Source organism: Lithobates pipiens, unplaced genomic scaffold (genome assembly GCF_037356315.1).
Source record: "Lithobates pipiens isolate NorthernLeopardFrog02 unplaced genomic scaffold, aLitPip1_a1.2 Scaffold_3, whole genome shotgun sequence".
Lineage (NCBI taxonomy): Eukaryota > Metazoa > Chordata > Amphibia > Anura > Ranidae > Lithobates > Lithobates pipiens.
The window spans coordinates 12,220,743-12,246,539 of record NW_027507790.1 but is presented as its reverse complement, the minus strand read 5'-3'; the positions used below and the strand labels follow the sequence as shown (position 1 = coordinate 12,246,539).

Sequence of the window (25,797 nt, the reverse complement as noted above, 5' to 3'; positions counted from 1 at the left end):
GATGTTAATATACAGTATGTAAAGTGCTGCCTATAATAAATACAATTCATTCAGGATGCATTAATTTTGAATAAACAGTTGCTGTGCCCAAACTAGAGCAGTGAAGATATCACTATAATCTGTGCAACTTTTTTATACAGCTATTAATTTTCCTCTGCTTGATGATCATTAACAGCTGCGAGAATAAGGCAGGCAATACATGGTTCAGCAGGAACCGGCCGAGATTGGAACCATGACAATGGTCTGGCAAGAGGGATTCCCACATCAACACTGTCTGTGTTGATGGGGGAATCCAGCAAATTTATTTCCTGCAATCTGTGGTTGCAGGAAGGAAATTCATTCTGTGCATGGCCAGGCTAAGTATAAGTGATTTTAAATTACTTCTGATCTAAAAAATGTTGTCCTCTGAAAGATTCACTCCTTTAGGAGGCAATCGTCCCAAATACTGTCTAGTTACCCTGTATTAAGCATTGCCTTTTATTTTTGCAGGATGAATTTTAATAGGTTAAAACCATTTAAGTATACTGCATTGAGCAGTGCACAATCTGCTAACAGAGATACAACCTTTTATAGCACCGGTACTGACTTGCTAGTACTGAAAGGGGCTATCGCAAAGCAGCTGTGTCACTAGCTTTTGATACGTGTCCATTCCCTGATTCATGTATTACATACTGCATCTAGGACACTATCCAAACCTATTCAGTGTGATTGATTTACTAATTGCTAATAGGCTGTTCATTTTGCAAGGGAATTCTCCCTTAGCTTAGTGAGTGGGGTGAAAATTCCAATCACATGCAAGGGAAATTAAAAGACAGTATTTTTGCTTGCATATGATTAAATGACAGAAGTCAGCAGAGTTTCATCTCATCTCAAAGCCAGTGGTCTCCAAACTGAAGCCTGGGGGCCGGATGTAGCCCTTTGCTTGCTGTTATCTGGCCCATGAGGCACTATTTCATTCCTTGACACAAGCAATGGAGCCAAATTTTCCCTATCTGAAACCAATAAAGGTGTGCAATTCCTCCAAATGACCCCAACGATGGGGTACAATTCCTCCCAATGACACCAACAATGGGGCCCAGTCACACCAATGATGTGGAACAATTCCTCCCAAATACGACCAACAATGGGACCAATGAAACGAATAATGGGGCACAATTTCTCCCAGTGACACCAACAATTGGGCCCAGTGACACCAATTATGGGATACTATTCCTCCCAATGACACAATGATGGGACACCATTCCTCCCAATGACACCAACGATGGGGCAAAATTTCTCTCACTGACACCAAAAATGGGGCATTTTTTAATACCACTGATGCTGGGACATTTTCTTCTCCCAATAGCCACACCCTGGCCCCCCCTAAAGTCTGAAGGACGGTGAACTGGACCTTTGTTTTGAAAGCTTTGGAGACCCATGCTCTAAGCTATGGAAAAATTCCCTTACAAAATAAAAATGTTGCAAAGTTAACAGCTTATTTGTCCTTAGTAGATCAACCTTAGTGAGTCTCTGCCCTGGTACTAGCATGCTCCTGGACATACAGGTGTTTTATTTTGTAACACACTAGCAGTTTGAACTAAAAACATGACTTCCTTTGAGGAATATTGCTCATAGGAAATAAATATTACCGTACATATAAGGGAAAGTAGAGAAAACATCCATTACATTATGATCCTTACTTATAAATTGACAAGAGTATTGTTTAGTTATATCTCATAGGTTTGATATATTTACTTATTTGCACTTGTTGGCATTATTTTTCTTGATAATGAGTTAGGCGTAGCTCCCAGAAAGTGAAATATTAGGTCCAGAACTTACTGGTTGCAGAGAACAATTACGAACAGAAGCATTTCACAGTCAAAAGTTTATACAGAATGTGTTCCTCTGCTTGTAAGCCAAAAACACACATTTAAAACTGTGGCTTGTGTTAGGAACGCCCATTCCTAAATAGAACAAGCTGTAATATACAGTAAAACTAGCTTAAGCATTACAAAGCCTTTCAAGCGGTACCTCTAAATCCAACTCCCATAAGATGTCATTACATTCTGCGCCATGCAAATGTAACTAAACTTTGATGAGTCTCCAAATCCAAAGACACCTTGCTATCTAGGAGTATTTAACACTAAAGCTGTTCTCTTTGAGGATTTCACACTAGGCTTATTGCAGTTATCATTCTCTGTTCATCATGTCAATATGTCAGACCTAAATCAAAGGAAATATATTTGATTTATTTCAAAGGTTAAAAAAAAATTGCACGTGCAGCCCATAAGCATTAAAAACAGCAACAGGGCATTGGCTCAATTCTATATGGTATGCCCTAATATCTCATGCATAATCTATCCTGCATGCAAGAAAGGACCAATTATAAGCTATACTTTAAAACTTTTATTGAAGATCAGAAACTTTTTTGAACATTGCATCTACATTTTTTATAACAGGGTCTTTTTCATAGGCATAACATTTGGTGATAGAATTTTCAAAAAGCAAATATGTTTTCGGTGGAAGCAGGTTTATTTGGATTACACTTGGTATGTCTTAACTGATTGATAGTGGTCTCCTAATCAGTAGCAGGTGGTGGTTGCTCTGCCTGGAAGGTGTGGTTATTGCTGTATACTGATAGAAGATTTCAGTAGAGATCACTTCATGATTACATGTTAACCAGCATTGAATGCACCAGAGTGCTAAGTGGCATAGTGTTAAGCTATATAATATATTTCACTGAGCCTCAATACAAGGTTTATGCATGAAAGTGATGACCTTTTTAGGGTGTCGTGGACTTAAGGTGACAAGTCGGATGTGCACCCAGAAGTGTCATGACAGGTAAGAGTGGAATGGCCTGGAGCCATAACTATTTGTATATAAGTACTCAGGCTGCTAATGTTTAATAAAGCCAGGCAAAATTATATATTTTTTAATTTTGATGACTTTACTAGAGGCTCAAACAGCAGATAACAGAACAAAAAAAAATGATGTGCAGGGGAAAAAATGTGCAAAGAATGTGACGTGGGCTTTCAGCTAATATATGGGAAGCAGTGGTTGGGCCCTGTCTTGGGCTCAGGGCTAATTGTTTCTTGCTCACCTCATAAATTTATGTTGTAGTCAACAGCATTTATATTTGACAAAGTCAGTTTGTATAATTTGCCAATGAACCGTCTGGCCTGCAATGAAGCTGTGTAATCTAATGTAAATGTCATATTACAAAAACATAACTGGAAGCTAGTCAATGCCTCAAATGGCATTTCTCCATTTCCATGTCTCTATTCCCATCTACATGTACATATACTTTACAATGATAAAGACGTATATTTTAAAATATTAAAAACATAGGTAATAATGTTCTTAATATTTTAAAATAGATGTCTTTATCATTGCAAAGTATTGTATATTTTAGTTTGTTGTGTAATGTACATATTACAATAGCAGCAAACAAAATTGCTGTTTAGGTTTACTTTTCTTTAACGTGAGGGGTTTAGTTAAAAAGTGGTTCTAAGGGCAGAAGGCTTTTTTCCTTAATGCATTCTATACATTAAAGAGGAAGTAAAGGCAAAAAACAAAACAAAAGAAAAACACACCCTGTAGGGCAAAGGCATAATGAGCTAGTATGCATAGCATACTAGCTCATTATGAATAACTTACCTGAGAATGAAGCCCCCGAAGCAGTCCTTCGTCTTCCTCTTCGCCACTGCCATGTATCCTGGAGCGACTTCCGGGTCTCGCTGCTCCGGCGCTGTGATTGGCCGGAGCCGCGATGACGTCACTCCCGCACATGCGCACGGGAGCCGACACTCGCGGCATATTTCCGTGATCTGCGGCCTGCCCAGTGCGCCTGCGCACCACTGTCTACGGCGCATGCACCAAAGACAACGATGGCTGTCTTCGGGTAAATATCTCCTAAACCGTATAGGTTTAGGAGATATTTCTTGGACCTACAGGTAAGCCTTAATCTAGGCTTACCTGTAGGTCAAAGTGGTTTGTAAGGGTTTACAACCACTTTAAGGTAAAAAATCTTCTGCAATCAACCCCTGCTCCATCTAAATACTTTCTTGAGCCTGATCTCAATCCAGCGATGTGCGTGAGAGCAGCTCTCAGCTCTCTCTCCTCAGTGGCTCAAACACAGCACCGGGAGTCATTGGCTTCTGCTGCTGTCAATCACATCCAGTGAGTGAATGGGGGCATGGCTGAGCTACGCTCTGTATATCTATGGACACATAGAGCTGGCTAAGGAGTGAGTATTCAGGAGTGCCCCCATAGTGAGGGGCTTGCTATGGGGGCACTCAGCAGGGGGAAGGGATCAGGAGTAACAGCTGGGGAACCGAGAAGAGGAGGATCAGGGCTGCTCTGTGCAAAACCACTGCACATATCAGGTAAGTATAACATGTTTGTTATTTTTCATGTTTGTTGTGTTTCATTCAGGATTAGTACAACATTTTTTTTTAATTCAGATCATTGTGGCTTAGTGTCTAAATAGCTTTTTACGTTACTGTAAAGGTTTCTTTTTTTTAAATTAAAATTTAAAAAAATGTTATACCTACCCGCTCTCTGCAATGGTACTACACAGAGCAGTCTCCTATGTTCTCTGCTGAAGTTCCACACCAGTTCTGTCAGCTCCTCCTTCATACAGGTGCCCCCTGCAAGCCTTGTGCTATAGCAGCACTCACGGGAGTGAGCTCCCATGTGCATTTATAGACACACACAGCACGGCTTGGCCACATCCTTCGCTCCCTCCTCACAGGACTTAACTGACAGCAGCAGGAGCCTATGGCTCACAGTGTCTTAAGACAGAACAATGGTGGATTGGAGAGAGGAGTTAGCTAATTGGAGGGCACAACAACAATGCAGTAAAGTGATTGTAAGGGTTCCTTTTTAAAAATAAAATAACAAACATATCATACTTACCTTCACTGTGCAGCTCATTTTGCACAGAGTGGCCCCGAACCTGGTCTTCTGGGGTCCCTTGGCAGCTCTCAGGGGTTCCTCCCCACATCAGATAACCCCCTAGGAGAAGCGCTCTCCCAGGGGTTACCTTGTGGATGTGCTCCCAAGTCCATCATTCAATGTCCATAGCCGCCGAATGTATGATTTGCCCCCCTGGCACCTGCGTCATTGGATTTGATTGACAGCAGTGGGAGCCAATGGCTGCGCTGCTATCAATCTATCCAATCAGGACACAACACAACAGCTGGAGCTGGTGTGCTCTTTCTCGTTGTGCAAATTTCAGGGCTCAGGTGAAAATCGGCGAGGGTTTAAAACCCCTTTAATGTTCAAAAAGTTTAGACTTTAACATATTTGGGTGTATTTACCAAAAATGTAAAGAATGTTCACTGAGAAAGGTAAATGTTCAGCAAAGAGTGAAATCATTTGACAAAATGTAGTTGCGTTTACTTCAAGTAGTCAATCATTTGCAAAACTAAATCGTTTTTTTTTTGTAATCCCTACATGTACTCAAAGTGAAAATATGAGGATATGGGAGCATATCCTAATAAATTAGTAAATCAACCCCAAATTAATTAAGTTGTAAAAACACATTGTTTTGGTAACATCACCCAAACTATTATCAATTAATTGCAAAAACTAAGCAACATTTCATGGACCTTCCTTCATCTGTAATCACATTTTACCCTTAAAACTAGTGAGCTTTGGGTAGAATAATGCTGAAATGTGGAACTTGGATGCCTTTTCAAAGATGTTTTGTTTTAGCTCTTTTCATGATGAGACCCAAAACGTTATGCAGCTAACATCAAGGAAGCTGATTCAACAATATGTGATTAGTTAACATTTCTGTCTTTTTAAATAGTATATTACCAAGAGAAATACAGGCATACCTTACTTTTAAGTACACAATGGTGTTTATTTACTAAAGCTAGAAAGTGCAAAATCAGGCTCACTTCTGCATAGAAACCAATGAGCTTCCAGGTTTTATTACTAAAGCTTAAAGAGGAGTTTCCCTTAAAAAAAAATAATTAAAAGTCAGCAGCTACAAATACTGCAGCTTTTAATAATCAGACACTTAGGGTCCAGCGATGCGGGGGAAGAAGCCCCGCTCGTCCCCCCCCTCCTCTCGGCAGCGCCGGCATTGCAACTGTGGGCACAGCTGGGCACCCACTGTGCGAGCAGCGGCGCGCACCATGATTGGCTGCGCAGTCATCTGGGACCTGTCACATGTCCCAGATGACTGACAGGAGGGAGGGGGCAGAGCTGAGCCCTTCCTGTGCCGAGGGGAAGTGATGTCACCAGCACAGGCACTGAATTAGGCAGACTACGAGGCACCCCCTAGGCATTTAGAGATGAGTTAACAAAAAAATCCAAATGTATTTATTTTTTATTTTTTTAAGAATTTTTTATTTTATTTTTTGTGTGTGTGGAACATCACTTTAATTGAACAAACTGGGGTTAGAAGCTCATTGGTTTCTATGCAGAAGTGAGCCTGATTTTGCACTTCCCAGCTTTAGCAAATAAACCCCATTGTGTACTTAAAAGTGGGGTATGCCTGTAAATACTTTTTTAGGGTTGAGAGGAGACATGACACAAAAAATAAAGCCCCATTTACATGCCTGATACATATGATCTATTTGTATCTTGCAAGTAAAGTAGAGCATAATTATGCCTTTTAAATAGTCATTTTAGCTATCTTTTTGCCTTATGTTTTTGAAGCGCTCAGTACGTATTGGTGTTGATTTACTAATGCTGGACATACACTATTTTCGGCCAAACCCATTTTCAAAAGACAGACATTCGGCCTTGATAGCAAACCATAGTGCCATCATGTAATGATTGATATATCATTCAGTGGACATAAATGAATCAATCTTTTGTTAGTTTTTTTACATATACCTAGTGCAAACAGTTTGGATAGGAAACACATTAAACTTTCAATTTATCGTTCATTCGGCAGAAAATTTCCAAACTTGTCCTTCGTTTTTTCGGCTCAAAAAGGCTCCAACGATTATTAATTTTGTACCCATTAACTGAACGAACAAACTGGCCAAACGACCGATTTTCGGCCAATTTTTCGTATAGTGTATGCCCAGCATTAGAGAGTTGATGATGTCCAACAAAGTAAATATTAAACAAAAAAAAAAAACTGTATTTTTTGCTAGCACTTGAGTGGTTGATTAAAGTGAACAAGCCTTATCCACATTAGCTAGCAATAAGCCATGTGTGAAGTTAAAAATCTCTATGCTGGAGCAAATTAGACCATGCCTTATAGTGTTTTTTCCTCCCTCTGGATCAACTGTGGGTATAGGATTCTGTATCTCTAGCTTTACTATTTGTTTATTTTTGCTAGTGCTTGAACTAGATGGACTTGTGTGTTTTCTCAGACTAAGTACTATGTAACCCTATTATGTATAACATTAGTTTGTTCTGAGATCATATAAACCAATGTTCCTGCAGAATGCAATGGCTATGAGCAGAGCATATATGGACAATTCCTATTCATGCAAATGTACAACTGAGAATCTCTGCTACTATCTTAATGCCTTGCAGCGCTTGGACGTGTATGCAAGCAACTGTATGGATGGCAAAAACCCAAGATAATCACATAATTCTTCAAGTAATTGTAGCATTGAGCCACCTATTGCTGTTGTGTTTTGGCCCATGTATTGTAGCTCACATTCTCCTGCTCTGAAGGGTCCCCGGTCTCGACTATTGCTCATACAATAGCTAGAGGAAACGATTCACATAGCAGAGTACTAAAACATTGCTGCAAACATAATCTACACAATCAAGCTGTACATTATTTCAATGGTCTGTATGTTTATAAAGGAGATTCAAAAGGCAATAAACATTATGCACAAAGAAGAAGAAATCACTGGGGTTGATTTACTAAAACTGGAGAGTGCAAAATCTGGTATAGCTCTGCATGGTAACCAATCAGCTTCTAACTTCAGCTTGTTCGATTAAACTTTGACAAAAGAAACTGGAAGCTGATCGGTTTCTTTGCAGAGCTGCACCAGATTTTGCACTCTACAGTTGTAGTAAAGAAATCCCATTGTCTTGTTGCACAGTATCAATACAGGCATACCCCACTTTTAAGTACACAATGGGGTTTATTTACTAAACCTAAAAAGTGCAAAATCAGGCTCACTTCTGCTTAGAAGCCAATCAGATTCCAGGTTTTATTACCAAAGCTTAATTGAACAAGCTGAGGTTAAAAGCTCATTGGTTTCTATGCAGAAGTAAGCCTGATTTTGCACTTTCCAGCTTTAGTAAATAAACCCCATTGTGTAATTAAAACTGGGGTATGCCTGTAGTTTATGAAAGATGAACCCAACCTTTACAATGTTTTTTAAAAGCTTGAGGGACAGGTTATATTTGAGAATAGTCATTTTGACATGATGTTTCATCTGACATTTGGCTGATGCAAAAAAACAGGAGAGAATAAATAACTAACTGAATTGCGCCACTCCAGTTTAACTTTTATTATATGGAACTATTGTATTGATATATTGAACAATATTTTTTTGATGCTATAGGCAGCTAATATGCTTTTGTTCTCATTTTCTTTTCTATAGTTCTGATAAATAAGCCCCATTGAGTGTTACAATATTACCTTTGGTGAACAAATTGGGCTTGATTTGCTGAAGGCAAATAGACTGCTCACATTGCAAGAGAATTTTCCCCTAGCCTAGTGAATAAGATGAAGCTCTGCTGACCTCCAAAATTCAATCCAGTGTAAGAAGTGTTTTTTTTTTTTTACTTGTATATGATTGGGTATTTTTTTCAAGGAGAATTTTCAGGACAAACTAAGGGAAAATTGCTTTGTAAAGAGACCAGCCTATTTGCCCCATTGCATGTAGAGCCCTGAAAGAAGAAGATAATTATTTACACTGGCTTTGGTGTACTGCATTGTAATTCTTTTCACAAAAAATATCAAACTAGATGTAAACTATGAATGAACATGATGTTTGCAAGTTGTAAAACACACATTTCGGTCCATAATTATATCAGTGTCCTGTGATTTTAATATCCTTTATTACAGAAAATTCAGGACATTTGTATTCCAATAACACAAAGCATGGGTAAATCAACAAAGAACTCAGATTGATGCTATAGTCAGGATATAAAATGAAGAGCTACGTAAATAACCTCTAGTCATAACTGCATGCATTAAGGCAGCTTCTGAAACAAAAGATTTTTTCTTTTTTTCTCACTAAATTAAATTGTCTTACTTTCAGTATTTATGAAAAACAGTATACATTAAAATTACCTAAAGACATATATTTTATTTACTGTATATATAATGTAGTTTTTCAGTAAATCTGCACAAACCATACTATATGGCAGAGGTCTAAGGGCAAAGCAACAATTACTAATTAAGATATACAATATGGAGGTGGAGAGGTACATATACAATATGGAGGTGCACATGAGCTGCAATCTAAGGAACACACTTATCAAAGTCGAAGAATAGTGCTCTGTCAGCAGAGATATGGTTTTCAGGAAAAAACACCTTAGTTCTGAAAAATTGGTTGATGAACCACAGCAGAGTGTTAAACGTAGGGAAAAGTAGGACAATGTTTCACCAGTAAAAGGCTGTGTTTTTTGGTGCCGCAGGCTTGGCACTGGTAATTGTTGGCTTGGAACTGTTATCTTTTAGTACTTAAGTCAAGGAAAATTCTGGGTTTTTGGGCTGACACTATTTTGAGTTAAGCTAGCTTTTGTAAGTGTGGTTTAGATTTGGGGTTTGGGTTTCTTTTGAAGGAGTAGGTTGAGAATTAAGTGTTGAGGTTTGATCGCATGCTTCAGGTAGAGGTTAAGCTTAAAGCAATTTGTAGGTAATACAATTCTAAATCAACATATTACTTGTAAAGAAGAGAGTTAGTATTTACAGCTACTGCTGTCCCACTCAAATGCCACTCCATTGAAGAGAAATCTTCCCCTGAAGTCTATTCAGATACTGACACTTCCAGGAGTGTCGATCCCCTCTGTTTCCTGCAGTTCTGATTGTGTTTCTCCAATCGACCTCCAAGTGCTTACAAGACACAGGCATGTCGGAAGTGTCAATTTAGAAATTGACTTCAGAGGAAGATTTCTCCTTAATGGAGCAGCAATTGGCTGCACGGCCAACCGGAGAGGTGCACATTTACTCTCTTCTATACAGGTTATTAGCAGTTTTATATAAGTAACAGAGTTGCTTTAACTGGTATCAGGAAAATTATGTTTCAGACAGTTTTTATGTTACTACTTACTCATGTTGCTTATATGCATCACCAGTTTTTTTGTTTTTGTTTTTTGCATCGTAATATGTATTATTTTTTTTCTGTATATCAATCTTGTTGCTAATTAGGGAAATACCCTAGTCCAGTGATGGCAAACCTTGGTACCCCAGATGTTTTGGAACTACATTTTCCATGATGCTCATGCACTCTGTAGTGTAGTTGAGCATCATGGGAAATGTAGTTCCAAAACATCTGGTGTGCCAAGGTTTGCCATCGCTGCCCTAGTCTTTTTTACCTGTTATTATGTGCATTTTCATGATTTTACATTCATTCTGATCGAAAAAAGTGACATATGGATGACTGCACAAAACTATAGCATGGAGGGTTTTCTAAAGATAACGAATAAGGTCTTTTTTGATGTGGGAAGGGTTGAGAATCTACACATGATAAATTGTGAGAATATTCACTTCAATAATCCAATCTTATGCAGATGAATAAATAGACAGGAATTTTCTTTTCACGTGCTTGGTTAATTGAAGTAAATATTCATTTTTGTAAGGTTTTTAAACTCCTTTAGTAAATCAGCTTTTATGTTACAATCATGTAAACCGTACCAATTTCATGCATTGATATTGGACCAATTATCATTTTTTTATTTTTTTTTTAAATTTAGAGAGATAAGGTACACTTGTAGGGTTTATAAGTGTTGAGGAATGGGGATTCTAAATCAGAACATGTTTATAGTCAGATGGAACTTAGTGAAAGTCAGTTCTACCACCTCTGGCTCAGGCCTTCTGCTCCCTTCTCATCACTATCACTTGTAAACACAGAAGTCCAGCTTCTTTGTTTATCAGTGACAGCTTATCTCTCAACTGCTCCCACAGATCTAATCTTCTGAGTGGCTCCGACAGAGTGCAGGATGGGGACAAGGGATATGAAAGTACCCGGGGTGCAGTGCAGATTCCAAAACCCCTACTGGATGATCTCCCTGCAAGTGATAGAGGCAGAACCACCTACAGTGTGTGGGGAGGTACTAGAGTCAGTTGGGTGCTTCAACTTAATACAGCAATACAAGTAAGACATGTGGAAGATAGTGGAGCTTCTAAGGAGGGAGGAGGAAGATGGAGGCAGTGGAAGGGGGGTTGCATGCAGAGAACAGAGCTGAAGAGGACTGAAAGTGAGATGTGAATAGGGGATGCAGAGGCAAGCAGCTGTGGAAGAAGGTGAAATGCACCCCAAACACTGCACTCTGTATGCAGAACACCCCTTAACTCTGCACAATGTATGTATCACACCCCCAAATTTTGCATGTAGCACACCCCCCTGAACTCTGCACTCTGTGTTTAACACCCCCCCCCCCCCCCAACTCAGCAATTTGTACATAATGCACTCCTGATATTTAATGCACCTTAAAGACCCTTTCACTGTAAGTAAACTTTGATCATACCATTTGATGCGGTTTGGAGGGTGTACATGGGGGGGGGGGGGGGTTGGAGGGTCGTGGTTGAGTTCCTGCACCTATTTTTTGAGAAAAAAAGCCCTGTTTATAGTGAAAGATAAAGGTCTTTGTGGGTGCTATCAATAGAATATTCTGTGTTTGCTGACTTGTTCAACAAAGCAAAAATATAGCTAACTTGTTCAACAAAGCAAATGCTGCAACCCATACTATCCAACCAGATTTCATCTTGCACAGCTTTGACTTTGGTAAAATAAGATCAAGTTGCAAAGAAATAGCTAAGTGTCTCCCATAACAGCTAGCACAAATGATAGTACTTTTGTACCAAAATTAGGGAAACCATGAGATGACTTAAAATATTTTGGACGTACATGGTGCATCCCATTTTTCCAAGGTAAATATAATACATAAGGCTGACACTATGCAATACATGTTCACTATCAAAACAATTAGCCATACACAATATAATTGACTCCCTGAATACTTTTCAAACAAATGTATGAATAAAAAGCACCTACCATTTGTTATCAGCAAATTTGTATCTGTGGTCATCAGCTGGCACAATATCCATAAGAAGGATGTACTTGGTCTTTGGATTGAGGCCAGTGACTTTCACCTTGTAACTGGGAAACATTCGCCTGGAATAAAATAGGAGAATTTGAACTGGGCAGATATTGGAAAGATTTTTCTTTCTTCTAAATCTTAAATCAGTTAATGCTGAACACTTGTAAGGCTTTTTTTCATTAGAGCGGAGAGCCAAGTCTGGAATATATGTATCATTCTGAGTATACTTTCCACTCAATTGCTCCAAACAACTCTACTCATGTAGGGTGTCACTTCCCATTCACAATTTCATATTACCGGTAATTGGCCAAATACCCAACTCCCTCTGTTAAAATGATATTCAGTTTGCTGTGTTTACCTAGAAATACCATTCTATATTACACAAAAATGCATGCTTTAAGACTGGCTGAAAAACTTGTGATTGTCTCACTCTTCAGCTGTCAGTCTGGTGATAGGAAAGTCTATATAACTTAACTTCACAAACATAATCTACAATAAATTAGCTGCATGCTAAAGCTATGCTTTAGTGAATGTGTACTATTATTAGAGGTTGTAATAATTATAGATATTGACTCCAGTTCATACATCGTATACTCCCCAGTCTTTTCCCATAACCGACCTTGTGGCAATATTGTGTTTCTTTGAGGTGGGGGCATAGCTGGCCAGTTTAGGAATGGACTTATTTGTACATTTTCTGTTTAACAGAGAGTTACTTGAAGTTACCTGTGATTTCATAATGGTACATACACACACATGCCTTGGTTAGGGTAAAAATTGTATGGCTAAAGCTTTGTTTGTTGAGGAATACCAATAACGTTCTCTTTTACAGATCAGTTTTCATAAACTATTGGAATAAAAATGATTTAATTTGGAATGTACAAACTTTTTTTTTCCATGAGCCTATTACTTTCGAGTGCTATTTGATTAGATTAATAACACTGGTGCTATTTTGTTTTACTTGAGTGTCAGTGTATCCAACATAGCAAAATGATGATGAGGGTGAGAGCTCCTAACAGCTTCTGTTCAGCATTCCCTACTCTGTCCAAGATGTAAATAAAAGGTGCTACAGCAACTGAATTTCAACTGATGGTAAATTGCAATGAACTTTGAAAAAAATATGTTTTTTTTTTTTTCTTTTTAGCTTTACAATGGTACAATCTTGGTTTACTCATAACTTGCTTTAAAGGCAAGCTCCTGCCAAATAGTGAACCACAAAGGTAAACATATGTAGAAACCACTTTACCGGTCAAAAGTTTTCATAGGTAAAGTTAAACATCTGTGATAGATTCACCCACAATTGTTGTATTATATTATTATTATTATTATGTATAGCCTGGGGAGGGCTATGACACTCTGCAGCCCCTACACACCCATGCCAATTCATTATAAAGTCCGATCTTAGGTAAATATGTTAGCTGAAATTAGAAGGATTTTTATCTTTGTTGCAAATATATTCCAAGGTATTTTCATGTATTTTCTTGATAGGGATTTAAGCTATTACCTATTGATTTCTCAATGAGTGCTGAATATAACAGTGCTATCCAAATTGTTCTTTTTCTGCAATAAATGGAGGCCTTGAAGCAGAGGTTGTCAACAAATGAAGTATAGGGGGCCTCAACTTCAAGCCCTAACATCACCAATGAGACTACACATAATAATTCAGTATACACAATGCTACAGAAGATTGTCAAAAACGGCAGACTACAGCAAATTGTCAGAGACTATAAATATGCTACAGGTGTGTTTTGGAACTGGAGACATTTTGCAGAAGACTGTCAAAGACAGAGGTCACATTGCAAGAGACTACTAGAGATCACTGCCATTGTAGCCACTTTACCAAATCAACAATCACAATTTTGACTAATGGGATCCAAGGGCTTCATGGCAAGCACAAAAGGCCTGCAAGTTGGGCATCGGGGACATAAAGTGTTTAACATTTTGGGGAAAAACTTGTATGTATGACCTCTACCTCTCTTATGTATGTTAATGTGAGCCATATGTTCAACAGAAATCATTATTTTTGTTACTTTACATGGTGGAAAAAGATACACATCAAAGAATGTATTACTATAAAAATGCATTGATGCACATTGAGGGAATGCTCTAATTCTTCCTCTATGCCAGCCCTTGCCAAACTTTTTTTTAACATGGAGAAACCCTAAAAAACCTTTCTGGGCTCAGAGAATCAATATTATTAAATACTATAATTACAGCTCAGAGTACATTGGTGTGATGGTCAGTGGGAAGAATGTACCTTATATTTGTGGTCATTGAGAAGAATTCCCCCCTTACAGATAAGCTTAAAAGATCATTGCCAGTGGTTACTACAAAAGTTGCTCCTTGCTCAAGGAAACCCCAGAAACTTCTGGTGGAACCCTAGGGTTCCATAGAACCTTGATTGAGAAAGGCTGCTCAATGTGGCATTCCATTGAAAACATATACTTTTTTTTATTTTCTTGTGCCATAGTCATAATTTTACACTATTATAAAACAAGTCTATGTTTCCACCTCAAAAAAAAAAAGAAAAACAAGGCAATCATTTCCCTGCGCAATATAGTATGCTCTAATAAACAACAATTGTTCTTGAGGGAAGTGTCCACCTTCTTTTTTAGAATTCCCCTTACTGTGGTAAAAGTGGCGCTGAGTTTATTGCTGGACCAGCTCCAGTTCTGTAGTTATGAGATTTTGGTAAACAACAGTGAATAATGTGAAAAAGATATTTTCTGCCTAGAATGTCACAGAGTGGATAAAGGAAATATGTATTTGAGGAAACTATGCGTCAGAACATTTCTTTAGGGCTATATCTGACCTTTAGTAGATAATACAGAAAATTGAAATCCTATAACACTGAGCCAGGTTGCTGTAAATATACAGACTTTAGATTCCTGCACCAGACTGTCCACTGATAACCAGACCTGGTGGAATCACTCTAAAGTTAGGTCAAGCTAGAGAGGTAACTTTCTTAAGTAATGAATGAGGACACTAGATAGACTATTTGATATATCAAAGAAGTAGAGACTTTTCACTTACCACAGTGAATGATCGCTAAGCTTAGTAAATAATATAAAAAGGTGATCACTTTAATTGACCAACCATGTGCTAATATGTAGATTACATTTCCCTTGGCACATGTTTCGGTATTCAAAATGAACACAGATTCTTCATATGTACTGTCATTCATTTAACAAAGTGAACATATACTTGGGGACTCTCTAAGCCTGTATTAAATCAACCTCATATAATAAAAATATACAACAAAAGAGAGAGAAAAAAAATCTTAATATCCTGAAGTATACTTAACACAGCTAAAAAAAAACCTGAAACCTTTAACATAAGTTATATTTCTAGAATGGACAGTTCTACATTACACAAAAATGCATGCTTTAAGGCTGGCTGAAAAACTTGTGATTGCCTCACTCTTCAGCTGTCAGTCTATTGATATGAAAGTCTATACTTGGGGCTCTCTACGCCTGTATTAAATCAACCTCATATAATAAAAATATACAACAAAAGAGAGAGAGAGTGTCCTTCAAAAAAAAAAAAAAATCTTAATATCCTGAAGTATACTTAACACAGCTAAAAAAAAACCTGAAACCTTTAACATAAGTTATATTTCTAGAATGAACAATTCCTGGTTATTTTGTAGCAGTGCAGGTTAAGGGTTACTACAGGTAATAGTAAGAGTAAACATGTATCCCCTTTAGAATTATTCCTTTATAAAATGTCTTAGGCTTCCAATGTAGAGTATTATGACAAATGTACCTCTTTAATAATATAATAGGTCACTTGAATTGGAGAAAAGAAAAGGAGCACAAAAGTTCAGCCGATGACACCAGCTACATTTAGTTCAGTTTAACTTTTTTCAAAAACTGAAAGGTGAAACCTGATTGGTTGTTGCTGACACCTCCATTGTTAGGTCGCATGAACATGTGCGCATTTGTCTGTGCTGTGTAAAGACACTGTGGGGGGAGATTTACTAAAACTGGTGCACACAGAATCTGGTGCAGCTGTGGCTAGTAACCAATCAGCTTCTAGGTTTTTGTCAATGCTTAATTGAACAAGCTTAAAGGGATTGTAAACCTATATTTAAAAAAAAAAAAAAAATAACAAAAATGCCTATACTTACCTGCTCTGTGTGATGGTTTGGCACAGAGAGGCCCGATCCTCTTCTTCTGGGGTCCGCCACTATCACTCCTGGCTCATCCTCTTTGTCGTGTGCCCACCATGGAAACCACCCATGCGGACTCAGTCCAGAGTCCCACTGCTGCGTCTATTGACACAGACAGGGGGACTTGGCCCCGCACACTGCTCCCGTGTCACAGGACTTGATTGACAGCAGTGAGAGCCAATGGCTCCTGCTGCTATCAATCTGTCCGATAAGGAGAGCGACAGCAGCTGGAGCCACTGTACTCGAGCACATCGCTGGATCAGATGGGCTCAGGTAGGAAAAGGGGGAATGGGGGCTGTAGCAAAGAAGGTTTTTCACCTTAATACATAAAATGCATTAAGGTGAAAAATCTTAAGGCTTTACAACCACTTTAAGTTAGAAGCTGATTGGTTACAGTGCATAGCTGCACCAGATTCTGCGTGCACCAGTTTTAGTAAATCTCACTCTAAGGTGAAGTAAGGTGTTAAGGATACTTTAGTGCTTTTAAAAATAAAAATTGCAGAGGTGATCAAATACCACCAAAAGAAAGCTCTATTTGTGGGAAAAAAAGGACATAAATTTTGTTTGGGTGCAACTTTGCTTGACCGCGCAATTGTCAGCTAGAGCTACGCAGTGCCGTATCGCAAAAATGGTCAGATCAGGAAGGGGGCAAATCCTTCTGGGGCTGAGGTGGTTAAAAAATGGACAGCCTCCAGTCCCTTAGTAAATCAACTCCAGTGGGCATAGGTTCTCTATAGGTATACCTACCTCACTTTTACCTGGGTGCCCTATCCACTTGTTTGGAAAGGTGTTAAAGATACTTTAGCCGTTTTAGCAACCTGGTTCCATCTCTATTTGTGCTGCTCAGTTACACATATAGGGCACCTTCACTGTGCACACTGAAATGAAGCAGCACCCATTGGGGTTGATTTATTAAAGCTGGAGAGTGCAAAATCTGGTGCAGCTCTGCATGGTAGCCAACTTCAGCTTGTTCAATTGAGCTTTAACAAAAAAAATAAAAAACACACTGGAAGCTGATTGGTTTTTCATGCAGAGCCACAACAGATTTTGCATTCTCCAGTTTTAGTTGATCAACCCCTATAGGGTGTTCTATTTATACCCAGTAACATACAGTCATCTACACACTGAACATTATGTGTACATGGTGGATTTTGATTGATTGGCTGATATTTATTATTGAAAATGTGCTAATAAGTGTTGTTAATCTGTGCAGGACTTTGTATGTACTGGCATTCAGAGAGATAGGAAAAGATGCTCTGATATATTGCATTAGCCACCAATTCACAACCACATGTGGGGGGGCTTTTTTTATTCCCTCCACTGTTAGAACATGCCATCCTTTCTCTGCAAAAGAGGCCAATAGAATATTCGGGTCATTTGTTTGACTTCTTCTGTCTCAGTCCAGCAGACTATATTCCTGACCTTTATATATTTTCTATTAGGTTTATTGATATGCTCGTTGTATGGCATGAGCTGATTACAAACGTGCATGAATTAAGCTGCCCACAATAACAGAATCATTTCCATATAATAGAGAGCGAACCTAATATGGGGACCTGCGGGAAAAATATCTGCTGTTGTGATTGGACGTTTGAAGCATCCAGAACCCCCCTAAACCAGCCTGACCATGACTCCTTTAGTACAGCCCAGCGACCCCGGTCTGTTACTTAATAATACCGTCTATGGTTGGGAATTTTACTTGTGTCTATTTATATTATACAATACAACCCGGCAGGCTACGAATTCATTCGTTGATTTGTTTTGCAAGATGGATCGCATTCCATATTGATGGATCGCAAAATGCAATTTGTCTGTGCGGCAGAAAAATCGCTAGAAAGCAATTTGTCGCAGAACCGGTCACGCAGCTGAGCTACAGAGCGGCCCTAATATATGCCTATGATGCTGTCCCAGTTCCTGGCACAACGTTTAAAAGCGATCCTACTTTTTTTTTTAATCTTTTTTTTTTTTAAACAAAACTGCATTAAAAGTTGTTTTCCCTTCTCCGAAGAAACTAGATCTCCTAAGGCATTTGTAGAGTCCAATCCATCACTGAACTTTCAGGGTTCTGCGACTTGTATACAAAGCCAGCTTTAAAAAAAAAAAAAGATGTAATTTTTACATTTAAAGTGACGAGCTTGCATTAACCACTTGTAGGCCGAATGTCACACACAAGGTGTGCCAGTAATGACATAAATAAACTCAGCACACACAATAGGCTCTATTCATTTTACTGGGATCTTATATACATATGCCATTAAAGCTGGAATGTAACTATACACACACACACACACACATATATATATATATATATATATATATATATATATATATATATATATATATATATATATATATATATATATATATATATATATATATATATATATATATATATATATATATATATATATGTATGTGTGTGTGTGTGTGTGTGTGTGTGTGTGTGTGTGTGTGTGTGTGTCGATTTACTAAAATTGGGGAGTTCAAAATCCGGTGCAGCTGTGCATGGTAGCCAATCAGCTTCTAACTTCAGCTTATTCAATTAATATTTGAACATTTGACAAAAAGACTTGGAAGCTGATTGGTTACTATGCAGATCTGCTCTAGATTTTGCACGCTTCATTTTTTCTTAGTCAAATACACACACACACACACAATTAAGAATTAATTTGAGCAAATGGAAATAAAGAAGAAATAAAAATAAATGAAATATCTCTTATTGTTATTGTAAATCCTACCTATGAAGACAGGGAGGATGTGCCAGACCTATTCTCTGGATAGCTTCCAGTACAGAGGGGAGAGACCGACCTGAAGCTTCCCAGCTCAATGATAAGGAGGACCGGCCAGGGGAAGACTACCTTTTCCTTGTGCTGCTGCCTCCCTATCTACCTCCATATCTTCCCTTCTAGTTTAAGCATGCCACACTTTAGCCAAGTTTGTTTAAACTGATTGCTTTTTAATAGGTTCCTTATACAATCTCTACAAATGTATTTAAGGATAAACTCAAAAAATATTTTCTGAAAACTGCATACATCTAATAATAAATACAGTATTCAGCATATGGATTGATTTATTTTAATTTAAAAATTTATTTTTATTTTTATTTTTTACTTTTCACTCGCAAAAATAACAATTTCAGTGGTGTGACAAGTGTTATGAGTTCTTAAAACAATTTCTATTTATTTGCTTTTTTTTTTTTATTATTTTTTTTGTTATGTTTTTTTTTTTTTTTGTTTTTTTCCTTTTTTTGTAATGTTACTGAAACTTCGGTTATATAATTACGGCGTATGCCCAGCCCCTGTCACTGTCACTTTTGTTGGCCTGCCTGTGGATTATGAAGAGCCTGTGAAATAAAAATAAATCTTTTGAATAAGATCGCTACATATATCATCAGCACATCAGAATACAGTGATCACATGTTCTACTGGCATGTGAGCTCAAATCTACATACAATTGGTTTTATGTACTGTACATAGGTGAGTTTAGTAGAGTTTTGCGGGTTTTTTTCTGCTAGAAAGCTCCAATCAGAAACCAATAAAGAAAGTTTTTTTTCTACCTCTTGAGCTTAAAATACGTATCGTCCTAATGTGCATGTGCACATAGGATAACATTGAGAACACAAACTCACTGTAGAAGCAATGATTTTTTTTTAGCCAGTGTGCATGAAGCTTACTATAACTACAAAACTACAACTCCTCCACTAATACTGTTTGTAAAATACTGATCTCTTATTTTTGTTTCTTCCTCCTGCCTCTTAGATTGCAAGCTCCTATGCTTTCATTCATACAACGACCTTGGTCTTGTAATTGTATGCTGATAGTTATGTCAGCCTGTACTGCCTGTTGTAGAGTGCTCGGGATAACTAGGAAACAACTAAAAAATAATAAGTCATTTTTATCCTCAGCCCACATACTCAGTCCCCTTCCTTTCCCTTCTCTCCTTGGATCTTTATTTTCATAGCATCCTGGCACATTGCTACAATACAATTCCAAATACTACAGACCTGACAGCCAGTTTTAATGAATAAAATAATTGACTAGGACGTGTGACAAATAAAGCATGTGCAAAGAATGCACTCCCCATATCCCAGGATAGAACTACTTTATAGTGACTATGATCTTACCTTCCCGCCTTGGTTATGATCATCTCTGTGCCAACTTCGTGAAATTTCATCCATAATTCTCGTTCGTGCAAGAATACCTTAATGCCTTCCATTCCCTGGCCAGAGAGCAAAATATTTATTAGATACTGCTGCTTGATTTTCCAGCTTTTAATCAGAAACTTGATTCCCATAGCTAAATAAATCACGTGCTTCTATCTGAAATTCCTTTGTTAATATACAGTTGTTTCCAAGTAGAGGAACAAGAATAAAAATACTGGGTAAAACAAAAAACAAAAACAAAAAATATATATGTATATGTATATATATATATATATATATATATATATATATATATATATATATATATATATATATATATATATATATATATATAATACTATAGCTATCTATATCTATACATATATATCTATAGGTATATATCATTACAATCATTTTAATCCTGTATACTGTGATTTATGTTGGAAAAAAGGGATCAATTTCCACAGAACAACCAATCAGAAGAAGCAAGATTCTCTTTACTATGATTACTATGGCTTTGTATTATCATCGCCCTTCTCTGTTGTTAAACATCAACTTCTATGTATTTATGTGGAAGTAGTTAACGAGTAAAAAAAAATCGTACGTGTGAAAAAAAATCGTACTAGTTTACAAGTAGTACAAGGTGAATAAGTAGTCATACAATCTGGATAAAAGTTATTTTTTCTAACTTTTAAAACTTATCAAACAATGTAAAACCTGTATTATTTTTTTATGCATATTGTAATTGTATATATTATACAACAGTTATAATTTGTAATTTGTAAATAAATACGAGCTTGTCCTCCAGAGTATATTATTGTATTTTGCTTACTTTTATTTTATTGTATTTTTATTTTGCATTTTTATTAAATTTTACCCCATGTTCTCTCCACCTACTGAGGGGTATGTAGGGAGATAATAAAAGTTTTCTAAAACTTGCCCGATTAAAAGTAATTGCAGGGCAGGGTAGCAATGATCCTTTTTAGGCAAAAATCAAAGCAGCACGTGAATGAGGAAGACTGGATTCAAAACTCATCACGTGCATGCGATATATACAATGCTATGAGAATATGGGGAAAAAAAGAAAGTGTGTGTGTATGTGAGCCTAAACTGGGTGCTAATCATCATGGCACAGGATACACCAAGCTGAAATAAATAGAGTACAATATTAATTGGAAATATGCCCTGAGGATCTTGGCAAGGGGAATTAGGAAACATTTGTGTACTCAGATTTCATGCATATGTGTACAATGACTTCGTCCATCCAGCACTGGAGAAGGCCTCTGCTAGTACCCCATATCTTGGATGTGCCCTTTGTTCATTAGCCATTCTAGCCCTCATGTAGTTTTAGGAAAATGGCAGCTGTCAGTACATAGCTGAGACTGTTTTACAATCCCACTAAGAAATGGATGTTTAGTTTCTGATCATTATCCATATAGTAACGTTACTACATATAAGTGATCTGTAGGCCGAGAGGGGCATGGTAAAGGGGCTGATCATCCTGCAGAGAATGCAATATCATGTTTACCTGCTGGGTGAAGGCAGCTTGTGGGGAGGTGGGGGTCTTGCTGCTAGCCCCCAGCTGACTGTCCTGCTTGGGATCACACTGCAGCTCCTTGTGGTCTGCTTCCACCGGGGTATCAGGCATCCCATAGCCCTCTTCAGTGTCCGCCATGGTATTATAGGACCCTGTACTCAAAACACAAAGGTTGGACTCATCAAAAAATATGCTTATCATGTCAATGTGTCTGTCCACACACACCAGTTACTACCCCTCTACTACTGCGACAAGGAGGCCACATAATACACCTCTATCCGAACAGCTCAGCACTGATTAATACAATTGTTATACTACACTGATTAACAATGCTTATACTATGTCTATAATACATTCCATATTTAGGCGACATTATATAAGCCTTAGACTGGTCATACATTATACATTCTTCTTGTACAATTTGCCTTTAGATTTACCCAAAAGCATATACAGGCATACCCCCACTTTTAAGTACACAATGGGGATTATTTACTAAAGCTAGAAAGTGAAAAATCAGGCTACTTCTGCATAGAATCCAATGAGCTTCTAACCCCAGCGTGTTCAATTAAGCTTTGGTAATAAAACCTGGAAGCTGATTGGTTTCTATGCAGAAGTGAGCCTGATTTTGCACTTTCCAGCTTTAGTACATAAACCCCATTGCGTACTTAAAAGTGGGGTATGCCTGGTAATATGAGGTCAAACCTAAACAACACTTTCGATTTGTATCCAATCAGGCAGGCCCTTGCACTACATAGTTGAAGGTAAGTCTAAAGGAAATTCTACAAGAAAATTGTATAATGCATGACCAAGTTTACTTTGACATGAAGTAGTCATTTCATTTGTAACATTGCATTCTATCACAATGTTTCATGTTTACTAGGGATTCATGTAATGCACTGTAGCCTCAATTCACTAGTTAACATACTACGATAAGGATACAAAGTTATTTTCAGAAAATTCCAAGGAGATTTGAAAATGACATTGACCTAATTGAAATAAAGCTCATTTTCTAGATAAGTTTTATAAACTGAACCTACATTTCACTAGCAACTGAAAACAACCACAGTACACGATGGAGGCTGACTTACTAAAGGAGTTCATCACGTTTACACAATAAGATCATTAATAACGTCAGTTATCCAATCACGTGAAAAGAAAATGTTTACTTCTGTACATGATTCGATACACATAATTTATTATGTGAATTTTCTCAACTCCTTTAGTACATCAGCCTTTAGACATAAACACACAACATTTGTACACATGCAACTGCCCACCACGTGAATATATGGTAATATATATATATATATATATATATATATATATATATATATATATATATATATATATATATATACATGTATAATATGCATGTGGTGTGAAATAGTCACCATACATTAGTATACGTGTGGGAATGATATATTTTGGTACCCTTTATATAGATGTAGAAAATAAAGTGTACTACAATCAGTTCACCTATAGATATAATTGATAAAATTCACCTCTAATTACCCACCATAAATGTATCTTTATATAATAGTATTGCGATAAACAATACATCAGATGTGTCTCTACACCCTTAGTAGAAAGGTACAGAGGGAACCATAGGAATGTTACTGGATCGTGCTTTCTCTTTTCTACTGTATATACATTTACATTGACTCCTCTCGACCTAATTAATCCCAAACTATTTCCAGCTGACATTTGCTTGCACTGAGCTTGTGACCAGATAACTGACATTCCTGCAATAAAGAAGCTACTTCTGTCTGTGCTTCCGACCACTTCAAATACCTGTAAATATAATTATTCTCTCTCACCCCTCCAGTAATCCGAACACATTTCACAGCAATACGATGAAACTTACAGAATGTATAAAAAAAAGTGTCTATAATGTTGTTTTATAAACATGACATTAAGCCTTATGTCCATAAAACATGAACTTAGCCTGGACTTATATATACGTCATACAAACAACAACTAGCATATATATCTGTGTAATATATATATATATATATATATATATATATATATATATATATATATATATATATATATATATATATATATATATATATATATATATATACACACAGATTTATTTATTTACTTATGTGTTTAGATATTTATTATATCTATTTGGGCTTTCCTGTGTGTTTTGTATATCTTTTTTGTCTGTTTATATTTATAGTGACATAGAGATATATACACTACACACAGGACATTTAGAAAAAAAAAGAAGAAATTAAACTTATATAAAACTTCTAAATGTACAAAGAACTTGAACTCACTTATCATGCAAACATCTAATATGTAAGTCTATTGTGTGTTTATGATATGTTATGATATGTATATGTTTGTACTTTAGATAGATAGATAGGTAGATCGATAGATAATTTGTAATATATAAATATATACACACACACACACATAATATACACACTAGATAGATAGATAGATAGATAGATAGATAGATAGATAGATAGATAGATAGATAGATAGATAGATAGATAGATAGATAATTTGTAATATATAAATATATACACACACACACATAATATACAATACACACTAGATAGATAGATAGATAGATAGATAGATAGATAGATAGATAGATAGATAGATAGATAGATAGATAGATAGAAAATTTGTGATATATAAAAATATATACACACACACACACACACACACATAATATACAAACACACTAGATCTATAGATAGATAGATAGATAGATAGATAGATAGATAGATAGATAGATAGATAGATAGATAGATAGATAGATAGATAGATAGAGATATGTATAATGAGTTTATAGTTATGGCTACTTTATATTTTTAGTGAGATAAAGATATTGCTTATAAACTGTTTAACTTATGCATAAGACATGAACTTACAAATCATACAAACATTTTAACAATCTAACATATATGTGTGTGTAAAATATATCTATTTAGATATCTATCAGGATGTCCTGTGTGTTTTGTATATCTATTTGTCTGTTTATATTTGTAGAGAGATAAAGATATATACATACAGGGCATGTTTAGAAACTATATAAAATTTAGGAATGAATATAAAAAAAAGCAAAAACATGATTATGCATTGTGCTGCACCTACATTATTATTATTATTATTATTATTATTATTATTACTACTACTATTATATGCCATATAGGTCAATTATTGAGCATGATTATGCATTGTGCTTCACCTATATTATTATTATTATTACTACTACTATTATATGTTATATAAGTCCATTATTGAGCATGATTATGCATTGTGCTGCACCTATATTATTATTATTATTATTGTTACTACTACTATTATATGTTATATAAGTCCACTATTGAGCATGATTAGGCATTGTGCTGCACCTATATTATTATTATTATTATCATCACTACTACTACTATTATATGTTATATAAGTCCACAATTGAGCAAGATTATGCATTATGCTGCACCTATATTATTATTATTATCATTATTATTATTGTTACTTCTACTATTATATGTTATATAAGTCCACTATTGAGCATGATTATGCATTGTGCTGCACCTATATTATTATTATTATTATCACTACTACTATTATAATTCTATATAAGGCAATTTTTAAGTAGCTTATCCTGTTCTTCCTGAATTGGGGAACAATGTAAAAGACATGATAAAAGACATACATCATTCTCCAAACATACTTTTGGTTTCAATTTTATAGGTTTTGCTGCCTTTCCCCACACTGCCCTCAAATAATGCATAATACAGGTCA

The 25,797-nt window shown here is 36.6% G+C and overlaps 1 protein-coding gene across 1 annotated transcript in view; it reads right to left on the bottom strand.

The window, feature by feature from the left end:
- The window catches only part of TBX5 (T-box transcription factor 5), a 91,254-nt gene that overhangs the window by 64,283 nt on the left and 1,174 nt on the right, over window positions 1-25,797 (bottom strand). The window contains exons 2-4 of the mRNA XM_077461268.1: window positions 22,018-22,178; window positions 20,472-20,566; window positions 12,135-12,254 (exon numbers count right to left, since the gene is read on the bottom strand). Coding sequence (XP_077317394.1) covers window positions 12,135-12,254; window positions 20,472-20,566; window positions 22,018-22,164 — 362 coding nt within the window. The 5' untranslated portion in view covers window positions 22,165-22,178. The remainder of the gene's footprint in view (window positions 1-12,134; window positions 12,255-20,471; window positions 20,567-22,017; window positions 22,179-25,797) is intronic.